Below are 24,804 nucleotides of genomic sequence, written 5' to 3' on the forward strand. Positions count from 1 at the left end.
ACAACCAATCACCCGCCCTCACGGCGATAAAGAACCGGAATGCACAGAATCCCGCTCAACGTCCTCTCGTCCAACAGATTGTTCCCCTACAGAACCAAATCATCATTAAAATTTACTCAAGATATATGATAATCCAGGACCTCTGTTTAATCCTCTAAAGGGTCTTCTAAAATCTAGTATTCCAAGACTATCCAACAATCCATGATCTCCCTGAATTAAACTAGAGAGAAAACAGACTAATAAGAGACAGCATCTAGAGGGAGAAGATAAAATAACAAAGAAGAGAGAGAGTCGGCTCTCTCTCTCTCTCTCTCCCTCTCTTCCTTCTTCTTCCCGTAAATAAAACAACAAAGAAGAGAGAGAGAGAGTTGGTTCTCTCCCTCTCTCCCTCTTCCTTCCTCCTTCCCGACGGAAAGGAGGAGAATGCTTGGCAGCTGGCGGCCCATGGCCGGCGACGCCCCATGGTGGTGCCACACCCGGCGACGGCCGGCCGGAACGGAAGGAGAGAAGGCCGAACAGAGGCTCGGCTTCCCCATCAGCCCGGCGGCTTCCCCATCAGCCCGGCGGCTTCCCAGCCACATCCCCAAGGAAATAATAGCCGAAGACGAAGGAGAAGAAGGAGAAGGTGCTCACCTTGCCTCCGGCGAGCTCCTCCCGGCCGGATCGACGGCGACCGCTCCGGTTCCTCCCGCGGCAAGGTAAAACCCAATCTCCCTTCTCTCTCATTTTTTTTTTGTGTGTGTGTGTAAGCCCTCGGTTGATGCCCTAGGGGAGGAGAGAGGGGAGATCTTCCTGATTTGGTAGGATTTATCACCCTATTACCTCTCTTCCGGTGGATTCGGGAGGAGGGGAAATACTTCCGAAACAGGGGAGGGAGGCATTTCAATCGGGAGACTCCCTCCCCCTTGTACGTGTTGGGCCGCCCTTGTTCAAAGGCCGGCCCAACTCAAATGTGGGTCTTCACATTCTCCCCTCCTAAAAAAAATTTCGTCCTCGAAATTGACATACCTGAGGTTTCAAAAAGTTACGGATACTTGACTTTCATCTCTTCTTCGAGCTCCCAAGTAGCCTTTCTTTCTGTATGATTATTCCATTGTACCTTCACGAAAGGAATGGTTCGATGTCGTAGTACCTGATCTTTTCTGTCCACAATTCGTACCGGGAACTCCTCATAGGTTAAATCCTCCTGAAGATGTAATGGTTCATATGCTACCACATGACTCGGATCTGGGACATATTTCTTCAACATTGACACATGAAAAACATTGTGCACACTAGACAAAGCCGGTGGTAAAGCCAGTCGATACGCCACCTCCCCAACTTTGTCCAAAATCTCAAACGGACCAACATATCTAGGGCTTAATTTGCCACGAACCCCAAATCTCATCACACCTTTTGTAGGTGACACTCTCAAGAAAACATGATCTCCAATTTGAAATTCCAATTCTCTCCTTCTATTATTATCAGCATAACTCTTCTAGCGACTCTGAGCTGTACGAAGTCGTTCTCTGATCATTTGCACCTTATCAACAGTCTGTTGTACTATCTCTGGACCTAATAATTTCCTCTCGCCCACATCATCCCAACAAATAGGAGATCGACACTTCCGGCCATACAACGCCTCAAAAGGAGCCATTTGTATACTTGCTTGATAGTTATTATTGTAAGCAAACTCTATTAATGATAAGTGGCCATCCCACGCTCCTCCTAGATCCATGACACAGGCTCTCAACATGTCTTCCAAAATCTGGATGGTTCTTTCTGACTGTCCATCGGTTTGGGGGTGAAAAGCTGTGCTAAAGCTCAATTTGGTTCCAAGAGCCTTATGAAGACTCTTCCAAAACTGTGATACAAATCTACTGTCTCTATCTGACACAATGGTAACTGGGACCCCATGCAACTTCACAATATGCTCTATATATAAACCTGCCAATCTCTCTAAGGAGAAACCAACTCTGAAAGGTAAAAAGTGTGCTGATTTAGTTAGCCGGTCAACAATTACCCACACGGCATCATTACCTCGTAGGGTTTTAGGCAAGCTAGTCTCGAAGTCCATGGTGATATGCTCCCACTTCCATTGAGGAATAAGTAGAGACTGTAATGGTCCCGCAGGTATCTGATGTTCTGCTTTTACCTGCTGACATACTAGACACTGAGCCACAAATTGAGCAATATCCTTTTTCATACCACTCCACCAAAAATGTCTCTTTAAATTCTAATACATCTTTGTGCCTTCTAGATGCATTGTATAAGCCGAGCTATGAGCCTCCTCTAAAATTTCATTTCTTAGTTCTGAAATTTTTGGGACACACAATCTGCTACCAAATCTTAAAGAACCATCCTCATGCACATGAAATTCACTTTGGACACCAGTTTCTACTGTTCCCCTTACCCTCTGTAATTCTGAATCCTCTTTTTGAGATGACTTAATTCTCTCAATCAAGGTAGGCTGTACCATAAGATTAGCAAGTCGTAACTGAGGATCATGCAGTCGTACTTCAATCTCGTATCTCTCTAGGTCAAACAAAATGTTTCTTTGTGTAGTGATCAAGGCCGCTAATTTATTTGAAGATTTCCTGCTTAGAGCATCGGCCACAACATTTGCTTTTTCCGGATGGTAATTAATAGTTAAGTCATAATCCTTTAATAGCTCTAGCCATCTCCTTTGCCTCAAATTCAGCTCCTTTTGAGTATAAATATACTTCAGGCTCTTGTGGTCCGTAAAAATTTCACAATGTTCACCATATAAATAGTGCCTCCATATTTTTGAAGCAAAGATCACAGCTGCTAACTCCAAATCATGAGTAGGGTAATTCAACTCATATGATTTCAACTGTCTAGAAGCATAGGCTATCACCTTCTCATTCTGCATAAGAACACAGCCAAGACCTTTGTGTGATGCATCACTATAGATGCTGAAGCCTCCTGTTCCAGATGGAAGGGCCAATATCGGAGCTGTCACCAATCATCTTTTCAACTCTTGAAAACTTTACTCACAATCCTCCTTCCATTCAAATTTTACTTGCTTTTGTGTTAGACGAGATAGAGGCATGGCAATACGAGAGAATCCCTCAACGAATCTCCGATAATATCCCGCCATTCCCAAAAAGCTGCGCACCTCGGATACATTAGTAGGTCTACTCCAATCAACTACTGCCTATACTTTCTTTGGGTCGACAGAGATGCCATCCTTGGAGATCACGTGCCCGAGAAAGGTGATACTGTTTAACCAGAACTCACATTTCTGCAGCTTGCCATAAAGCTTGTTTTCTCTAAGAGTTTGTAATACTATCCTCAAATGCTCCTCATGCTCTTGTGGACTTTTGGAATAGACTAGAATGTCATCAATAAATACTACCACAACTTGATCCAGGTAGGGTTTGAACACCCGATTCATAAGATCCATAAAGGCTGCTGGTGCATTTGTTAACCCGAAGGGCATAACCAAAAACTCATAGTGTCCATATCTAGTTCTGAATGCTGTCTTTGGTATGTCTTCAGCCTTTATTCTCAACTGGTGATATCCAGAGCATAGATCAAGTTTTGAGAAGATTTGTGCCCCTTGCAGCTGATCGAACAAATCATCAATTCTCGGTAAAGGGTATTTGTTCCGCACTGTTACTCCATTTATTTCTCGATAATCAATGCAAAGCCGAAAACTGCCATCTTTCTTTTTCACAAATAATACAGGGGCACCCCAAGGAGAAACACTAGGCCTGATGAAATCCTGATCCAACAGCTCCTGTAGTTGTTCCTTTAGCACTTTTAATTCAGCTGGAGCCATCCGGTATGGGGCCTTAGAAATCGGTCCAGTGCCAGGAATCAAATCAATGGAGAATTCAACCTCTCTATCAGGGAGTAATCCTGGCAAATCCTCTGAAAAGACATCAGAAAATTCCCTCACAATAGGAATGTCCTCTAGTTTGAGTTCTTCCAGCTGGGTGTCCATTACCATGGCTAAGAATCCTTCATCACCTTTTCGAAGGAGTCGCTTAGCCTGTATGGCTGAAATTACTTTTGGCGGAGGTAACATTCTGTTGCCATTAAAAGTAAACTCTGGCTGACCAAAAATTTGAAATTTTACTGTTTTCTCGAAGCAGTCAACAGTGGCATGATATGCTGCCAACCAGTCCATCCCAAGGATCATGTCGAAATCCTTCATCCCTAGGACTATTAAATCTACTTTCATTTCCCTGCCTTCAATATTCAGGATACAATCTTTGCAGACAAGGTTAACTAAGATTACATCTCCATTAGGGATGGAGACACACAGTTCAGTCTCTAGTGGCAAGGAAATCAATGTACTATTTCTTCCAACAAAATCAGCAGATACAAAAGAATGAGTAGCTCCAGGATCAATCAAAATATAGGCATTCATGGATGAGATTTCAATTGTACCTGTCACCACGGTGTTAGAGGCGTCGGCATCGTGTTGTGTAAGAGCATAGACTCGACCCTGAGTTCTAGGCCTCTGCTGTCCTCCTCGTTGTTGTTCATTCTGAGATACTTGATTTGCTGGAGCTCCCGAAATAGACTGAGACGTTTGTCGAGCCTGTTGCTCACTGCGATTAGGACATGTATTTGCCCTGTGGCCCTGCTGGCCACACGAAAAGCAATACCCATTGAACCAGTTGCACTCGCTCTGATAGTGGGGTCCGCCACATCTATAGCATTTCACAGTATCCTTGTGCTGAGCCTTATCATTCACAGTAGTTTGTTTCTTGGGCCTGAATTCAGTATTTTTGCCATGCTTATTTTGTAACTCAGCTTGCCTGTTTCTCTTTTTCAAAATTCTTTCCCTCTCTTCTTGAGTGTCATTCAAGCCCCTTTCAACTACCCAAGCCTTGTTAACCACATCCTTGTAGGAAGAAAGCTCGAAGGTAGACACCTGTTGTCTGATTCGGGCTCTAAGTCCACTATCAAACTTTTCAGCTCGTTCTCTTTCATTCTCCACCTGTCCTGGGGCATACCTAGCCAGTTCCTCAAACTTTGCAGCATACTCTGCGACCGTCATATTCCCCTGCTCTAACTGGGTAAACTCTCGAAATTTCTGCCGTCTCACGCTTTGGGGAATATACTTATCACGGAAAAGCTCCTTAAATCCTTCCCAAGTCAAAGATGAAGCATTCTGTCCCATCTTTCCTCTTTCCACATTCCACCAAATATCCGCTTCTCCCAGCAGCATAAATGTAGCAAAAGTGACCCTATCCTCATCAGGGCATCTCAGGGCATTGAAAACTTTTTCCATTTCATTCAGCCAAGTCTCAGCCTCTAAAGGGTCAGAAGTGCCTTTAAAAGCTGAAGGTGCAAACTTTTTGAATTCTGCCAAACTGACATGATGCTCTTGTCGACTTGTAGCCCCCTGTAGATACTGAGGAGTCACCTGCTACTGCTGATGTTGTAACTGTTGCTGCATAAATTGTTGCTGCTGTTCCATGAAGCGTTGTTGCATCTCCATCATTCTCATCATGTCTGAACGGGAAGTAGCTTGTTGTTGCATCATTGTTTGCATCATCTGAGAAGCACTCAGTGGTTCATTAGGCTGAATTCCAGGCTCACCCGAGGTTCCTGTCCTTGGAGTTTCCGGGGTTCCCATTTCCAAAGCACTACCAATAGGGTTGACGTGCTGTTCCTGCGGGTGCATACTCCTGGCCGGCGAGGGTGGAGCACCTTCTTGTTGTTCGGAGGGCGTCCAAGCAGCGGAGCTATCGGCAAAGTGAGTCGGCCTCCTATTACGTCCACGTCCACTCCCTCGTGCCATATCAACCTACACAAGTTACTTTTAACATTTCAAGATTGCAAAAAAAATGTATCTAGAGGGTACTTTAATAAGTCATTAGATATTTTTCCCCCACTCACACTCGTCTGAACCTAAACCTTAGGATACCTAAACCTTAAGCTCTGATACCACTCTGTCACGCCCCGAACCCAGCACCCGGGTTCGGTACGCGACCGGCCGCATGAGCCCTAGAGCAGTGCCCTAAAGATCATGCAAGGCCTATGATTAACAAAATTCCAATAAATCCACAATTAATCTAGTAATTCAAGTAGAGCAGACCAACATGTCTAAATAAACAAATTAGTTCAATTACAAGATCTTCAAATGTTCATCGACATCAAAGAAGTACAAACAAACTAACTAGCTAATGACTCTGATACTTGCACTCTGCGCCCATCCCATCCAAATCTAAGCATCCTGCAACTCTGATAAAAAGAAAGAAGAAAAGGGGATGAGCTTTACAGCCCCAGTAAGAATCTCTATACATTCACACCAACACAATAATAATATAAATCTGAAAATCACGACAAGTCGATGCACATATCATGAAGTCATAAACTGGCTATCAAACCTCAAATAATCAATATAAATATGTACATAAAACATCAATAAAAGTCCAGCCACACAATAATGATATAGTATAGGATAGCTTATAAACCTGTATTATAGTTTCAATGCCTTTTCTTCAACTTGATCCGGATTAATTATCTTTCCGACTTTGGGTCAAATCTCGGTCACATTTCTCAGCCTGTAGTGGGGCAACCAAATTATCACATTTTCAGCCTGTGGCAGGGCCTGCACAATATAGTTCCACATTTCTAGCCTGTGATGGGGCCTACCAAAGTATCACATTTTGAGCCTGTGGTGGGGCCTGCACATTATAGTTCCACATTTCTAGCCTGTGAGGGGGCCTGCCAAAGTATCACATTTTCAGCCTGTGGCGGGGCCTGCATATTATAGTTCCACATTTCTAGCCTGTGAGGGGGCCTACCAAAGTACCACATTTTTCAGCCTGTGACGGGGCCTGCCATAATAACAAGATAAACCCAAAGTCCCTTTACATACAGTCCAGTTTACATCCACACATCAATTTCTTTACATTTATTTCCGGCTTTAAACTAACCACGGTCACGTTTCCAGCCCGTGATGGGGCAACCAATATCGCATGGTTAGTTGAGCACCACATCCATCAGTCCAATTATGTAGATATAAGTTATGCGCATGCATGCATCCATCATAATACCAACCACAAGCGAATACGATCATAATATCAACCACAAGCCGACACGATCAAAATATAATTTAATATAAAACTAATTTTGATTTATCTGGATTATGGCATATCATACATATCTAAGTATAAAAATATTATATCATGCAGGATTGGCGTACAAGGATCCTTACCTTTGTTGAAAATTTAGACAACCAATCACCCGCCTTCACGGCGATAAAGAACCGGAATGCACAGAATCCCGCTCAACGTCCTCTCGTCCAACAGATTGTTCCCCTACAGAACCAAATCATCATTAAAATTTACTCAAGATATATGATAATCCAGGACCCTTGTTTAATCCTCTAAAGGGTCCTCTAAAATCTAGTATTCCAAGACTATCCAACAATCCATGATCTTCCTGAATTAAACTAGAGAGAAAACATACTAATAAGAGACAATATCTAGAGGGAGAAGATAAAATAACAAAGAAGAGAGAGAGTCGGCTCTCTCTCTCTCTCTCCCTCTCTTCCTTCTTCTTCCCGTAAATAAAACAACAAAGAAGAGAGAGAGAGAGTTGGTTCTCTCCCTCTCTCCCTCTTCCTTCCTCCTTCCCGACGGAAAGGAGGAGAATGCTTGGCAGCCGGCGGCCCATGGCCGGCGACGCCCAATGGTGGTGCCACACCCGGCGACGGCCGGCCGGAACGGAAGGGGAGAAGGCCGAACAGAGGCTCGGCTTCCCCATCAGCCCGGCGGCTTCCCCATCAGCCCGGCGGCTTCCCGGCCACATCCCCAAGGAAATAATAGCCAAAGACGAAGGAGAAGAAGGAGAAGGTGCTCACCTTGCCTCCGGCGAGCTCCTCCCGGCCGGATCGACGGCAACCGCTCCGGTTCCTCCCGCGGCAAGGTAAAACCCAATCTCCCTTCTCTCTCTCTTTTTTTTTTGTGTGTGTGTGTGTAAGCCCTCGGTTGATGCACTAGGGGAGGAGAGAGGGGAGATCTTCCTGATTTGGTAGGATTTATCACCCTATTACCTCTCTTCCGGCGGATTCGGGAGGAGGGGAAATACTTCCGAAACAGGGGAGGGAGGCATTTCAATCGGGAGACTCCCTCCCCCTTGTACGTGTTGGGCCGCCCTTGTTCAAAGGCCGGCCCAACTCAAATGTGGGTCTTCACATTTACCATATTCTTGGATCAACTGATTTCAACTGTCACCTTTTCCTCTCCTTTCTTGCCTATAAATACTTCGAGAAATGGGTTCTTCATCATATGATAACTGAAGCTATTGAGCATTCCTTAGTTCCCCATCCTGAATTGCACAAACCTAACTTTGTTTCAAGTCCTGAATTCCACAGGCCTCGGTATTAATACTAGCCAAAGCCTCATGGGTTCCCACAGCTTGAGCCTTTCAACTGTCAGCAATGGCACCGCCACGCCAAGGTCTCCTCCTTCCCTTGGAAGGATGGTTAATTACAGTGCTAAGCATAGATGGTGGGGGAGTGAGAGGCATCATCCCTGGAACTATCCTTGCCTTCCTCGAATCCAAGCTTCAGGTAGGACAATCCTATTCCATTCATTAGATAAAAAAATTCTGTAGGTATAGCTGCAATGTTCTTCCTCGGAAAGCAACAATAACATGCGTTTGGCTGCAGGAGCTTGATGGAGAGGATGTGAGAATTGCGGATTACTTTGATGTTGTTGCTGGAACAAGCACTGGTGGGTTGGTGACCGCCATGCTCGCTGCTCCAGATGAGAATAATCGTCCTCTCTTTGCAGCGAAGGAAATCAATGACTTCTACCTTGAAAATTGTCCAAAGATTTTTCCTAAGAATGGGTAAGGATGGGAAGACACAGTCCAAACTCTTTAAACATACTGAATTTAGAGATGTAGAGAAGTGGTTCCAGTCATACTGAATTTAAGGACTTGAATGAAAATTTGTATGATTTCTCTATGACAAGAATTTATAGATGCCTTCTTATGTTAGCTTCATGATACATCTCCATGCAGCAATGGAATTTTGGGATCAGTGAAGAGCTTATTGGGTAGCATCACGGGACCAAAGTACGATGGCAAGTATCTACACTCCAAAGTCAAGCAATTGCTTGGTGGGATTAGGCTCCATCAGACTTTAACAAATATAGTTATTCCCACTTTTGACATCAAGCTTCTCCAGCCTACCATCTTCTCCACCTTTGAGGTACTATTTTTCCCCTCCTGAAAAAACTATTTAAATTTGGCACGAACTCTCTTTCTTCCTCTTGATACAAAGCTTAAAGTTAATTTTACCTTTCTCCCCTTTTCTACAGACTAAGAAGAAAGTTTCAAAGGATGCTCTTCTGTCAGATATATGCATAAGTACTTCTGCGGCCCCGACATATCTTCCTGCACACTATTTTCAAACCAAAGACTTCAACGGGAAGTCCCGAAGCTTTAATCTCATTGATGGAGGGATTGCTGCAAATAATCCAGTAAGTCATCTCATGCATGAACACCATTTCAATTCTTAATTTCTGCAGAAGAAAAACTAATGCTTCGATTATAATCATCTTAAATGACTGGGAACAGACATTATTGGCCTTGAATGAAGTTACGAAAGAAAGTTTCAAACAAAATGATGACTTCTTTCCAATTAAGCCAGCCGACTATGGAAAATTTCTGGTTCTCTCTTTGGGGACTGGATCATCCAAGCAAGAAGAGAAATTTGACGCATCCATGGCGTCCAAGTGGGGTGTGCTTGGATGGCTATACAACAGTGGCATGACACCATTGATTGATAGTTTTAGTCAAGCTAGTTCTGATATGGTGGACATCCATGCCTCCGTCATATTCCAAGCATTGCATTGTGAGAGCAACTACCTTCGGATACAGGTAAATAACAACATTCAAGCGACTAAAAGGAATATATTAAAGGAATTTCATTTTAAGTGTCTTATTGATCTGATGGATGCGATTGAACTATTTGGTCGGTTTGTAGGATGATACTTTGATGGGCGACACGGCATCTGTAGATGTATCTTCCAAGGAGAATTTGTTGAAGCTTGTTCAAATTGGCAAAGAACTGCCACTACAGGAAATAGGGGTTTTAACGACGCTTTTTTGCCGACGCTTGTTCCAAGCGTCGGCAATTTCCGAACTACTGCCAAAAATAGCCGACGCTTGTAAAAAGCGTCGGCCTATTACAACGCTTATTAGCGTCGTCATAGATTTGGGATAAGACGATGCTTATGCGCATTGTTGAAAACCAAATCTTATCAAAACCCGCGGCCGCCCCCCTTCTCCCTCTATCCTCGATCGATCAAGGCCTAATAGAGCTAGCCGACCCTTGTCCACTCCTCCCTCGTCTCCGGCGCCGACCCTTGTCCCGTCCTTCATCCTCCTCTCCGGCACCGAGCGACCTCCTCTCCTCCTCCTTTCTTTTCCTCCCCCCAAAAGCTCGGGTCTGAGTCTTGGCCATGGCCAGCGATCGAAGAGCTTTTTCAGTTCGTTGCCTCTTCTTCTTCTGGATCTCGTCTCTACTGTCGATCTCGCTCGCTTACAGGCCGGGAGACATCGTGCCAATGAGCAAGGCGGGCTAGTACCACGGGGTAAAAACTCGAACTGAAACCCTCGTTTTATTTGGATCCGTTCTTGATCCACTTCGCTTCCGGAACCCCGACGGAGAGGGAGAGAAGCGGCGGGCAGCAAAGCCAAAAGAAAAAAAGACAAGAGAGGAGCCGTAAAAGGAAGCTCGTCTTCTCTCCTTCCTTCCTTGGATTTTCCTTACCCCTCTCTTTTTGTGACAGGAGAGCAAGGATTAGGGTTTGGGGCTTATCTAGAGAGGTGCAGAGATGGGGAATATATTTGTGAAGAAACCCAAGATCACGAACGTGGATCATGCCATCCTCTCCCTCAAGACCCAACGCCGCAAGCTCGCTCGACACCAGCAGCAGGTCCCCTTGTACCCTTCTTCCTTCTGCTTTCCTTCAATCTATCTGGATATTCACATGTTTCTGCATGATTGAAAAACAATAAGATGTCTTTTTCCTGAATACTCGATTTCTTATTTGTTCGTCGATGTTCCAATAATGGCTGCAAGAAGAAAGGGAGAGGGCCTTTAATTTATCTCGGTTTTCTCGATAATTGTGTCTCCTAGGACGTATCCTCTGCTAAATCGGGAGGTAAGATCTTTGGTTTTGTTCTAGGGTTTTCCGCCCTCATGATTTGTTCTTTATTTGTTTGTTTTTCTTTTGATTTTGTGCACAGGTGTTGAATTGGAAACAAGCATGTGAATGTGTTATCAGTATTGGAGACCAGCATCACTGTGATTGTTGTGATAATGATACTCTAGCAACTTGAGATGTTCTACAAGGATCTAGGTTGGCATGGCATACTTTAGGTTGTCATTTGTGCTCACTTAGCGGTCTGGCTTCTTGGTCAGGTAGAATCTGCTTGTAATTAGCACAGGTTACCCCCTCAAATTATGTCAAGATTCACTAGGATTCAGTGAATAAAGAATTAATTTGCAACAGGAAGAGCTACTCCTGTTTGGTTTGTGGGAAAGGTAAGAAACATAGGGCTTTTTATATTCTCTCTCATGTTGGTGGGCTATTAGGTACAGGAGGGGGGTCAAATCTTCAGTGGATAAGGATGTAGGGATATTCACATTCATTAAAATTCTAGTTGTTCAGCTTAATGCAAGTTATCAACTTGATGCTAGGATACCAGGGTAGGTGGAAACTCCTGGATGCCCCATGAACACCTTATGGATGTATCATGTTTAAATGTAATTGTTTGTGATTAGGTAGGTCAGATTTGAATAATTGGCAACTTTTGTTTCCCCGCTATACATATCAATGCAAACATCAAGAATATAATGTTTATAAACACATTGGGCTACCACATTGCTTAGGTAGGGAAAAACACTTAACAGTCTTCTAGTTTAAGCAGGGCCAAATGAATATGGGCAACAAACGAATATGTTCTCAAGAAATATATCAAATTTGAATTACCACATGAATTTCTAGACAATATTTTATTTATTAAAACTAGACATGAATGTCAGTTGTCTAATTAGCGAGTCTCCTATCTTGGTGTCCCAGCTCCTCTGCAGCCTGTAGAAGATAATTTCTTATATCTACCCTGAAACTATGTTGAAGCATCTACGAAGAGCCAATTCAGATCATTGTCCATTGTCAATTTTCGCAGATTCGTAAGACAAAAAGGTCAAACACCATTTCATTTTGAGAAGATTTGGACGGAACATGAAGCTTCATGGATGTAGGATTTGATGCACGGAGGGGAAATAGTTCTGGTTCTCCAGCTGTTAGGGTCACCTAGAAGTTGCAAGCTACGAAACTAGCACTGAGACGCCAAAACAGGAATGAGGTAAAAAAATTTTTTTTGATAAGGTAGCTGTTTGGATAAAACAGTGAACGACCTGAAGCTTAAAGAAGGTGCTTCTTCATTCCAAATTGACTGGATATCAGAGTCTGTCAGAGCAACAATACTTGTGAATTACTCTTAAAGAAAAACTGTTCCAAATTGACTAGTGAATTACTAGTCACATATAGTTAGCAGATGATTACTTTTTTAATATCCAAAGCCAGAGTGCAGGATGCTAAAGCCTTCAAAGCCATCCAGTCTTATTGCATGTAATCTGGTCAGCGAGTGATTCGGCCAAGTCTACTGTTACTTTCAATCTTCAAGCTTCTCTACAAACAAAGGCAGCAAGCTCAAGTCAGTGCAGTTCTTGGCGTTCATTGCAGTGGCGGCACGGGCAAGCATCTTGGTATTTCTCTGCGGGGAGTTCGTCTAAAATGGCATTGTAATTCCCGTCCCTGATACTTTATAGATTGTTTTTTATGGAGTTTGATATGTAAAAGTACATTGTAATTCATAACTTTTTATGTAAATTTAATCAGATATGATAATATAAATATTTCGAATGATCTAAATGTTTGTGTCAATATCAATGTAATTTGAATGTTTGGTTCATATTGTATAATGTGTGTTTTATGATATATGTAAATTTATAAAGTTTGATATTTTTATTTTTTTTAAAATAATTACATTTCCCGACGCTTTAAAGCGTTGGTAAAAACCGTCGGCCTAGGCCGAACCTACGTGCCACGATGGGTTTTTTCGACGCTTATAGCGTCGGCAAATAGATATTTGCCGATGCTTTAAAGCGTCGGCAAAAAGCGTCGGCAAACCACCGTTTTTGCCGAACGGTAGAGTCATGGAAACACTTGTTTATTCCATATTTTGGACCTTAGCTCCAATGCTATTCGTACAGTAGTTGACTAGGGCATGCAACAGGCAGAAGTTATGATAAAAGGCCCTGATCTCGGAAGAGATGCAGCATGATGAGCCATTCATAAAAGTGGTATACTATTAAGTTTAGTACGTGATGTAACACCTATGCCACGGGTGTCGACCTCCTAAAAAAAGACGTGTGTAGAAATAAGAATGAAACAGATTTCAAGAGAAATAAATGATTCAATGATCTGATAAAATATTATAATAATACTTATTATAGTATGGTTCGAGAGGAAGTAGTAGGATCCACTCGAACACTACGGTGGAAATGTGTTGAATCAAGAGTAGACAGTAAGCATCTTTATTATGGTCGTTTCATTCTGTCCCCGTTTATGAAAGGTATATGTGCGTGTGTATGTGTGTGATTTCTTTGTTTTAATAAAAGAATTGTATCTAATTGCTAATCCAAATGAAGAGAGATCGTTTACTTGCATCTATTGCTCAAGAAGACTTTTCCTTAAGTTGATGAATTAATGATAAGTGAAACTTCTACTGAGATAAAGAAAAAAAAATTGGAACTTTAGTTTCCAACTTGAGGTGTTGATTGCAGGAGATACCAAAACTAGAGCTTTTGGGATGCATGAATTTAGAAAAAAAAAAAAAAACTAGTTTTGCATTTACTGTTGAATCTACTATGAGAACCATTTTGTTGATGGTCATTCAAACCATCGATATTGGTCAAGCATGAGAAAAAGAAGAATGCTATAACTTTGTTAGACCATTTGAAATAAATGGAACTTTGATGGCAAAGCTAGAAGGATGAAGAATTATATGAAAGAGGACCCTAACTATAAGTATTGGTCCAAAGTCTATCCTAAGGAGAGGGAAAGTCATGCTTGTACTTAATATCTCTTAGCTTTGTACTTGTTCATAGCTTTGGGTAACTTTTATATTGTTGAATGAATTTCCGATTAGGCCTTGATTCTCGACGATCCATATAGTCTCTTAGTCTTGTAACCATGTGGCATGACACCTACACAACTGAGCTTATGTCTCTTTTGACAATTGAAGTTAGGGTCATTTGGTATGCTGCATTTCTAATAGCACGTAAAAGTTGTTGCAACTGCAAGAAATGTTGTATTAATATTTTCAAGTGTTTGTTTGACTTATATGTATTTGCATGTATCTGTTTAACTTACTTGCATCTGAAAACTCGCTTGCCTTAGCTATATTTGGTTGTTTAATGTGGAGAGACTATGAGCACCCTACAACTGAGATTGTGAGGCCCGGTCCATCTTGACCAAGCCTAAACCTAACACCACCAACCTAGCCCGGCATGTGCTTTGCACGGAAATAGCTAAAAACATACTCCTAATGGCAGTCTAGTTCCTCTTCGACTCTGAAAGGGAGTTGAAGACTTAGGGCAAGCTACAATTGGGCAAGGTCTCCTCCTTCCCTTGGAAGGATGGTTACAGTGCTAAGCATAGATGGTGGGGGAGTGAGAGGCATCATCCCTGGAACTATCCTTGCCTTCCTCGAATCCAAGCTTCAGGTAGGACAATCCTATTCCATTCATTAGATAAAAAAATTCTGTAGCTATAGTTGCAATGTTCTTCCTCGGAAAGCAACAATAACATGCATTTGGCTGCAGGAGCTTGATTGAGAGGATGTGAGAATTGCGGATTACTTTGATGTTGTTGCTGGAACAAGCACTGGTGGGTTGGTGACCGCCATGCTCGCTGCTCCAGATGAGAATAATCGTCCTCTCTTCGCAGCGAAGGAAATCAATGACTTCTACCTTGAAAATTGTCCAAAGATTTTTCCTAAGAATGGGTAAGGATGGGGAGACACAGTCCAAGCTCTTTAAACATACTGAATTTAGAGATGTAGAGATATATGCATAAGTACTTCTGCGGCCCCGACATATCTTCTGTCAGATATATGCATAAGTACTTCTGCGGCCCCGACATATCTTCCTGCACACTATTTTCAAACCAAAGACTTCAACAGGAAGTCCCGAAGCTTTAATCTCATTGACGGAGGGATTGCTGCAAATAATCCAGTAAGTCATCTCATGCATGAACACCATTTCAATTCTTAATTTCTGCAGAAGAAAAACTAATGCTTCGATTATAATCATCTTAAATGACTGGGAACAGACATTATTGGCCTTGAATGAAGTTACGAAAGAAAGTTTCAAACAAAATGATGACTTCTTTCCAATTAAGCCAGCCGACTATGGAAAATTTCTGGTTCTCTCTTTGGGGACTGGATCATCCAAGCAAGAAGAGAAATTTGACGCATCCATGGCGTCCAAGTGGGGTGTGCTTGGATGGCTATACAACAGTGGCATGACACCATTGATTGATAGTTTTAGTCAAGCTAGTTCTGATATGGTGGACATCCATGCCTCCGTCATATTCCAAGCATTGCATTGTGAGAGCAACTACCTTCGGATACAGGTAAATAACAACATTCAAGGAACTAAAAGGAATATATTAAAGGAATTTCATTTTAAGTGTCTTATTGATCTGATGGATGCGATTGAACTATTTGGTCGGTTTGTAGGATGATACTTTGATGGGCGACACGGCATCTGTAGATGTATCTTCCAAGGAGAATTTGTTGAAGCTTGTTCAAATTGGCAAAGAACTGCTAAAGAAACCAGTATCGAGGGTGAACTTAGAATCTGGCATGTATGAAGCAGTACAAATGGCAGGGACAAATGAAGAAGAACTCATCCGTTTCGCCAAGATGCTTTCTAGTGAAAGACAACTCAGGCTTGGGAAGATGCATTTGAATTGACAATATCGGCAGGGTGCCAAACAAGGGATCGTGAATTAATTCTCTGCAGCTATGCAATACAACTATTCTTTTATTCTTTATTTTCTGGTACAAAATGTTTTTTGTTCTTTTATTATGAGCAGTGGCATTTCTAAAAATAGTGATCTTTAAATAACATATTTGTGCTAAAAGACTGGGATATAATCTGTTTTATTTGTTATATATATATATGTGTGTGTGTGTGTGTGTGTGTGTGTGTGTGTGTGTGTACATGTGTGATTTCTTTATTTTAATAAAAGAATTGTATCTAATTGCGTATCCAAATGAAGAGAGATCGTATACTTGCATCTATTGCTCAAGAAGATCTTTCCTTAAGTCGATGAGTTAATGATAAGTGAAACTTCTACTGAGATAAAAGAAAAAAAATTGGAACTTCAGTTTCCAACTTGAGGTGTTGATTGCAGGAGATACCGTATAGGTATGGAAGCCTGAAAGTTTTGATGAGGTTTTGGATCGAATTCCTTAGGTTAGGGATTGGATTCAAAACCGAAAGCTGTAAGGCTTCGCCATTTGAGAACACCGGAGGTTTGGGGGGTGGGCCCCCCGGCCTTTCGTCTAGTTAAATTACCTCCTATTCCCCCTCGAGGGGGGCGGATTTCAATGTATACTCCCTTGTAGGAGTTTAATTCCATATCACCTTATCTTCCATTCCTGCTTTGGAAATATGGCTTCTCTAAGAAATGGATCAAGTGGACTCAGAGATGCGTAGAAGACACTCACTTGCAATTCCGTAGCTCTACCCCTCACTCTCGTAAGCTGTACATACGTCACCCTCCATTGTCTTAGCGAGGATTTCAAGGTACTCCCACGTGAGACTGGTAAGCATTACTCATTTGAAAGTTTCCCATGATGATCTAATATCTTTTCAAGAGGTCAGATTTATCCTGATGGGAGCAAGAGTAACAATACAGTCTATAATGCTACATCAGCAGGTATAGTAAGCAAAATAGTACGTAAAGAAAAAGGAGGATATGAAATATCCATAGTTGATGTATCGGATGGACATCAAGTGATTAATATTATACCTCCAGGACTAGAACTTCTTGTTTTAGAGGATGAATCCATCAAGCTTGATCAACCTCTCTTTTTCTCAATCTTGAAAAAACCCTCTTTTCAAAATCTTTTGACGTTACCCCCTGCCTTGCTCTCCCCCTCGGGGGGATATCCGGTCCTCAACTGGACCTTTCACCTAGGAATTTGACGTTACCCCCCTGCTTCGCGACTCTTAATAATCTCATACTGACGAATAAGGGGTAAGAACCCGCATTTACAAACAAATTCATACGGCGAGATAACGACTACAAGGTCGATGAAAAAAATCCCTTACTGCCCTTTCACTACCATTTTTATTAGAACTTATCTAAAAAAATGGAGAATCTATCCGCTTCGGATGATGCCTCAGTAGCGCGCTTTCACCACTGCAAATTGTTCTATTCTTGCGGCTCTTGGATAGCTTTCAAAGCTGGCTTACAACAAAGCATTTTAGTATACCCGGATGAAATGAAACATTTGATTCATGTAACAGGAGAAAGATTTCACATTCCTTAGCTATAAAGATATTTGGCCATGAAAAAGGGATTAAGTGGAACAAACAGGATTGGCCGGGTGGTAGAGTCATGGAAACACTTGTTTATTCCATATTTTGGACCTTAGCTGCACTGCCATTCGTACAGTAGTTGATCAGGGTATGCAACGGGCAGAAGTTATGATAAAAGGCCTTGATCTCAGAAGAGATGCAGCATGACGAGCCATTCATAAAAGTGGTATACTATTAAGTTTAGTACGTGATGTAAGACCTATGCCACATAATTGGTGTCGACCTCCTAAAAAAGACGTGTGTAGAAATAAGAATGAAACAGATTTCAAGAGAAATAAATGATTCAATGATCTGATAAAATATTATAATAATACTTATTATAGTATGGTTCGAGAGGAAGTAGTAGGATCCACTCGAACACTACGGTGGAAATGTGTAGAATCAAGAGTAGACAGTAAGCATCTTTATTATGGTCGTTTCATTCTGTCCCCGCTTATGAAAGGTATATGTGTGTGTATGTGTGTGATTTCTTTATTTTAATAAAAGAATTGTATCTAAATGCTAATCCAAATGAAGAGAGATCGTATACTTGCATCTATTGCTCAAGAAAACCTTTCCTTAAGTCGATGAATTAATGATAAGTGAAACTTCTACTGAGATAAAGAAAAAAAAAATTGGAACTTCAGTTTCCAACTTGAGATGTTGATTGCAGGAGATACCAAAACTAGAGCTTTTGGGGTGCATGAATTTAGAAAAAAATAAATAAATAAACTAGTTTTGCATTTACTAGTTGGGCATTTTTTTCATTCATGTTCTTATGTATCCATGAATCGTCCAAGGAATTAATAAGATGATGACACATATTCTCAAGAGTTGAGAATTTAAGACATGTGTCATTAGTGATTATTTTCTGAATTACTCCTGATCAACGGATCATCACGAGGATGGTGATCGAGCCAATCAGCCAATGATCTAGTAGCCCTACTGATCAACTTCCTAATCTCTTGCATATTTCGTTGAGATTAGTGCACACATCATTTTCTTTGATGGACGAGTCTTAAGTCTACAGTGTGGGGACACTGAAGTGATTGTGCAAGTGTTTATTAGAGAACAAAGGTACTGAGCATGATCATAGCAATTAATCACTTGGATGTCTATCCACTCGTAAGTGACTTACTTGATGTTGCTGTTGTATGACTGGTCCTTTGACCTGCGATACCTCAGCTATTCACAGTAAGGTTGCTGTAGTTTGACAAGCACATAAACATGGGCCTTATCCATTTGGATTCTTGTGGTGCAGATTGGCTGCAGTAGGCTCATTGTAGGAGTAGGGGTGCATCTAGATAGAATCTATCGACCTTGATAGATTAGAAGAGATCCTATATGATTTATGAGATTGAGTTCGTAAATTCTTGGCCAAGGTAGTTTTTGAAAAAAGAGTTTTCTAATCTCGAACTAGAGTCGAATAAATTTTACATATGACAGATGTTGGGGTTTGATGAGTTATCCATGACCTCCATTCCATCGGAATCCACGATAGAGGGACTGTATCAAACGTTAACTATACCTAGAGGTTCATCTATTCTATTCTGCTGGGTAGCCACTACATGCTGCTAGGTGTCACTGGTGGATTATGAAACTCAAAGGCATTCACTTGGTGATCAGTGAACCCGAATGAGAAGAGTTGGAATTGTTCCAACCCATTGAAAGAAGTTTCAATGATATTGCGATAGGGATCACAATATATCTCACTACCAGACAGAATAGAACCTATAGGGTCACACACAATAGAGGATCTGATCGATCTAATAGTTGGATTGTGATTTGGAATCACAGTAGTTTGTAATGGTCAATTTGATTGATAATTGGCTTAACCCACTCAGAGTTAGTGAGTTGAAGAAGAAATTAATTGCAATTGGATTGTAATTTGATTGAATCAATTGGACCTAATTAATTGGGCTTGATCTTATTTGATAAGGTTCAAGAGTCCTACATGGTGTAGGACTCCTAGATTTCTAATTGGATTAGAACTTCAAATTATTAGAGTCCTACTTGGAGTAGGATTCCTAAAGTTCTAATTAGATTAGGACTAAAATTATATGAATCCTAATTGGATTAGGATTCCTAGAGTCCTGATTAATTATTGGTCTAATAGATGAAGATGACTCCTAATTGAATTAGGATTGAAGAGTTAAATTGAATCATGATCCAATTGGGTCCTAATTAGATTAGGACTCCAAGAGTTATAATTGATTTAATCTTATGGATAAAGATCTTGAATCAAATAGGGAGACTAATTGGGTCCTAATTAGATTAGGATTCAATGAACCAAGGGCCACCTAAATTCTAATTTGATTAGGATTATAAGGAAGGGGCAAGAGCCCTTCTTTTTCGGATCCGCATCTCGGTTGGCCGGGATGCGCATCCCGAGTGTCCGGGACTCGCATCCCGGGCGTGGCTCCTCCTAATTTTAAGGAGGAGGCCATGCCTAGGGCATCTAGATGAAAAGAAATAAAAAGAGGGCCAACCCTCCTTGGGTCAAGGGGCTTTTCTTTTCATCATGGCGGCCATCTCTCCCTCTCTTCCTTCTTCCATCCGCAAAGGCAAAGGAAAGGGGCAGCGAGCATGGTTCTCCTTCTTCCTCCTCTTCATCAGCCGCATGGAAGAAAACATAGAGAGGAAGGTGTTCCTCTCTTCCCTCCTTATTCTTCTATGGTAAAGAAAAGGAGAAAGTGTCTCTCCTTCTCCTTCTTCCTTCTCTTGGAAGCAATCAAGAGTTGATTGCTTGGAGGAGTTCCAACTATCAAAGAGGGATCTCTGCAAGGGAGCTAGCACCCCGGTGAGATCACGACCTTAATCGATCCAGATCTTCGTGTGGATACCCGTAGAGGTCGGACGCTTGTGCGGCTTCAAACGAACCCAATTTCCACGATCATCAGATAGTGGTGAAGATCTACCCGTTCAAAGGTAAAGATTTAATCTTTACAATTATTTTTGTAGATCTAAAAATTAATCAAGTAATTAATTTTAATTTATCGTTTACAATTATTTTTGTAGATCTGAAAATTAATCAAGTAATTAATTTTAATTTATCGTTTAGATTTTATAATCTTCTGAGTTAGAGAACTCAAATTTTTTTTTGAAATCTACGTTCCTAGGGATGTTCATGAGATGAACGACCCCGCGCGTGTCTTTCCGCTGCGATCGTCGCAACGCGTGCGGAGATAATCCGACAGAAGTGTGGGCTAGTGTTTATTGTATCTGAGTTATCGGCATAGAGGTAAGAATCTCTATACTTGATCACCAGTATATATATACATATTTATTAATTTGCATCGCTGAATTTGTATCGCTAGATTTATGTCGATAAATTTGGTTTTGCATGAGATGATATAGTTTTATATGATTTCTGGTATGAACATATTTATGTGTTTATTATATGTGGATATCAACTATTGAAGATATGACTATTTGAACTATGATTCTAATTATCTTGAAATTATGAGGAATATACTATTTAATTAGAACTGATTTGACAAAAAATAATATGTAATAATCAGATGGATAAGAAGCGGTCTGAACAAACCTTATCATGGGATAGCTTGCACGAGGTGATGTGTGGGATAGCCTCTATTAGCTTATGTATGGGATAGCCTCTACGAGCTTATGTACAGAAAAACATCCATGGACTTATGAATAAAAATTTTGTTTATCAGTCATAGACTAGAACATGACCTTAGTCAGTCCAAAGCCGAAAAATAAATTGCTATGAAACCTGGAATTGAGATAATGAGAAATGGATGGCATGACATTTGAAAATGTTGCTGAATAAATAGTTAAATTTGTTGGTATTTGAGACATATATTTCTTTTAATAAGATGGATATTGATGATATATATAAATATATATATATATATATATATATATATATATATATATATATATATATATATATATATATATATATATATATATATATATATATATATATATATATATACATCATTCTGAATGAGCATTCTAAAAATTGTTATAATTTTATTTCATCCAATATTTTTTATCTTATCAATAATTTATTTTATATTTGTGTAATGGTTGGAGATTTTTACTGGGCTAGAAAGCTCATATCCATCTATTGTATTTTTTTCAGAGTTACAAGATGCATAGTTTCGGTGGCTTGGGCATGAAGTTCAAGCATCAGAGTTATTAGTTAGTTTATTTTTTGATACTAGTGAACATTTGAAAATTTTATATTTAAATAAGTTTGGTTATTTAATCATGATGGATTTATTAGTTGGATTATTTGGTCATTGATTGTTGACTTAAATTTTGAAAGTATTTAAAAATTTGTTCATCTTAGGCCTTGCATGATCCTAAGGGCACTGCTCTAGAGTTCATATAGCCGTATCATATGACCGACTATGATGGTGGGTTCGGGGTGTGATACAAGTAGTATCAGATCTTAGGTTTTATGATCACTACAAACATGACAGAAGTGGTAGAAAAGAATTCAGAATTTAGGTTTAAGATTACTAGGTATTGTGATAAAATTTAAACATCGGGTTTGGAATACAAATAGTAAACAAGGGCTGGATGATTTTTATCTCTCATTTCGATAAGTGGGTTGGCCTCAGGTAAGTGCAAGAGGTTTTAACTATATAATATAGTGTTATTCTTGTAGGTTATATTGTGCAATGTGTACTTACTCAATTGTTATTAAAGTGATTTGAATTCCCAAACTTGATATGGATGCAAATGATGATCACGTTCTAGTTTTACTATTAATTGTTTGGTTACAAATTTTGGGTTTATCAACAATATGTTGTTGAGAGTATGGCCTAAGAAAGAGTTCAAAGTGCAATAGTCTTTGAGGACTGAGCCTATAGATGGATCATGTATGAAACTGGCATGTAAAAGAATAATATATTTAATTCCATTGACGGATTAGGTTTTATTAAGAGGATAGGAGATATGCATCTTTGTAGAATCTTTGTTAATTAAATTATTATCCTTGGATCGAATTACTTGATCTTCTTTATGTTTGTTAGAGATTGTTGGGTATGTTAAACTTCAAGTCAAAGTTTAGATTAATGAGCTAATTTAGAGTTTCTTTCTATTATTGTTCAATTGAATAGAGAAATTGATTTTGGGATACTTTAATGAGTTTAACATTGAAGAGACAAGATTTTTGGTAGATTTGTGGGTAGATGCTAGGGATTTTGGTAAACAAAGGACCGGAGGAGAAATTAGAGTTGACTCTACTCATGTGGCATTAACTTGGAGTCTTCTGATTTTTTTGAGTTAAGAGTTAACTTTCTAAGAGGAAAGTTGATCTAGAATTGTCTAATTGAATTATCAAGAAAGTCATGGTTAATTCGAACTGGTCTAGAGTTATTGACTCTTGGAAGCTTAGGCAATGGCTTCAACATGGAAAATGGCTTAAGGTTTAATCTTGACGTGGTATGCTTAAGGCAAATTGAGGATAAAGAAAGTCTAAGATTTTGCTCTAGTTCTACTTAAGAATTTGAATTTTTGGATCTCCTCAATTTTAGTGCAAAGTGGTATTTTAATCGAAAATCAACTGGTAAACTCAAAAAAATGTTGGTGAGTTTACATCAGAGGGCATAGTGGAAGCATGGTGGGTTAAGTCATTTAACATTAATTCTTGTATCTAAAAGGCATTTCGATGCAAGACTTAAGTTAGTTCTATAGTAAAGAAGGATTTTATTGATAGAGAGAGGGAAGGAGAATATTATAGATTTTTTGGTTATTCCTATTTGTAGCTACGCAATTCAACCATGGACTCTCCTATTGTTGGCAACTCTAGGGAAAATTTTGGACGCCTCAAATATGTCATTAATGAATTGATGGTTATTTGGTTCGGCTCAGATCCAGAATGTTTCAGCATAGATCTTCTTCTTCTAGCTCTGACACTGTTATTCCATTTGCTTAAAGGGGCTCAAAGTTTTTCTTGGATTAAAAAAATAATAGTTGTTAAATTGTGGGAAAGTTAAAAGAAGAAAAAATGTTGTAGATCATGAAGAGCATTCAATGCTCAAGCTTTCTCTAATTTCTATTGGGTCAATTAAGATTTCTGTATGGAATTAATCAAGAGCAGTTAATTTTATGGGCAATGAATTATGACATTTTAATCCAAGTTCGGAAGTTGGTGTTCAATTGAAAGAGATTGGGAGAATTCAATATGAAAAGATCAAGTTTTGAAATGCTACATAATTCTTTATGACAAAAACCTATGGAGCAAGCACTCTAAGAGGAAAAACTATTTGGGAGCTCAAGGATGAGATGATGATCAAGTACCTTAAAAGTTTGAAATATAAGAATAGTTAATTTCAAGGACGAAATTATTTTGAGAGGGAGAGAATGTGAGACCCACCCTATTTGGCTGAGCCATCATTGAAATAGGCCCAAGATAAAAAAAAAAGAAAAGAAGTATCTTCCTCTGTTCGAGTTGGAGAAGGAGTCCAACTCCCGCTCCTTCCCAACTTTGTTGGAGGCTAGGAAACCCTAACCTCCATCGACTATAAAGCTCCATCCCCGTGCTTGATGTAGGAGAGCCAATCACAATCATCGAAAAAGGAAAGAAGAAGAAGAAGAAAATCAATTAGTCCTCTCACTGTTGTATCGTCACCGAAGATGAGGCATTGTGCTCTCCCACCTTGCCAGCACCCTATCTTCTTTCATCCTTTTCTCATGCAGTCACCACCAGCTGAGATCTCTTCGAAAGACTGTCAGATCTCATCATGCATCATCTCCTCTGTTTCAGCCCTAACCCCTATTTTCTTATGCATCTTCCATCATCGGCTAAGGCCGATATCGTTGTTGCCACAATCTTTGCCAGAGTTAGGCTTTCTAGCCAACACCATCGTGACACTGGGGGTTGCCACGGCCTATTGCCGTCGTGCTTTGATTTTCCATATCTTTCTTATTTTGGTTCCATTTCCTTGTTGTTGCCCACTGTCGGTTGTTGGATTGAGCCAGCCTTTGTCATTTCTTTGCATACTCCTGACCACCGCTGCCATCCTAGATCTTCCCATCCTCTTCCTCTATGTTGAGAAGAAACCTCCAAGGTTTCTCTCTTTTTCTATCTCTTCTCTATCTTTCTCTCTCCTTCATTCTTTTCTCTTTCTACTTTATCCCTTTTTCTCCCTAGATGTCTTGATGGCTTAGAGGAAGGG

General features: G+C 40.3%; 1 protein-coding gene and 1 pseudogene across 2 annotated transcripts; both read left to right on the forward strand.

The window, feature by feature from the left end:
• The first annotated feature begins 652 nt into the window (after positions 1-652).
• On the forward strand, positions 653-12,918 carry LOC103698970 (annotated as a pseudogene).
• A 1,979-nt stretch (positions 12,919-14,897) lies between these two features.
• On the forward strand, positions 14,898-16,128 carry LOC120107934 (patatin-like protein 3). 2 transcript variants are annotated; one of them, XM_039121467.1, is made up of 3 exons: positions 14,898-15,289; positions 15,387-15,689; positions 15,796-16,128. In XM_039121467.1, the coding sequence occupies exons 2-3, from the start codon at positions 15,534-15,536 to the stop codon at positions 16,030-16,032; spliced, it is 393 nt and encodes a 130-aa protein (XP_038977395.1). In that variant the 5' UTR covers positions 14,898-15,289; positions 15,387-15,533; the 3' UTR covers positions 16,033-16,128. The 2 variants fall into 2 exon arrangements, with proteins under 2 accessions (XP_038977395.1, XP_038977394.1); XM_039121466.1 differs by lacking the exon at positions 14,898-15,289 and having other exon boundaries at positions 15,301-15,689.
• Positions 16,129-24,804: the final 8,676 nt, after the last annotated feature.

Source organism: Phoenix dactylifera, unplaced genomic scaffold (genome assembly GCF_009389715.1).
Source record: "Phoenix dactylifera cultivar Barhee BC4 unplaced genomic scaffold, palm_55x_up_171113_PBpolish2nd_filt_p 001084F, whole genome shotgun sequence".
Lineage (NCBI taxonomy): Eukaryota > Viridiplantae > Streptophyta > Magnoliopsida > Arecales > Arecaceae > Phoenix > Phoenix dactylifera.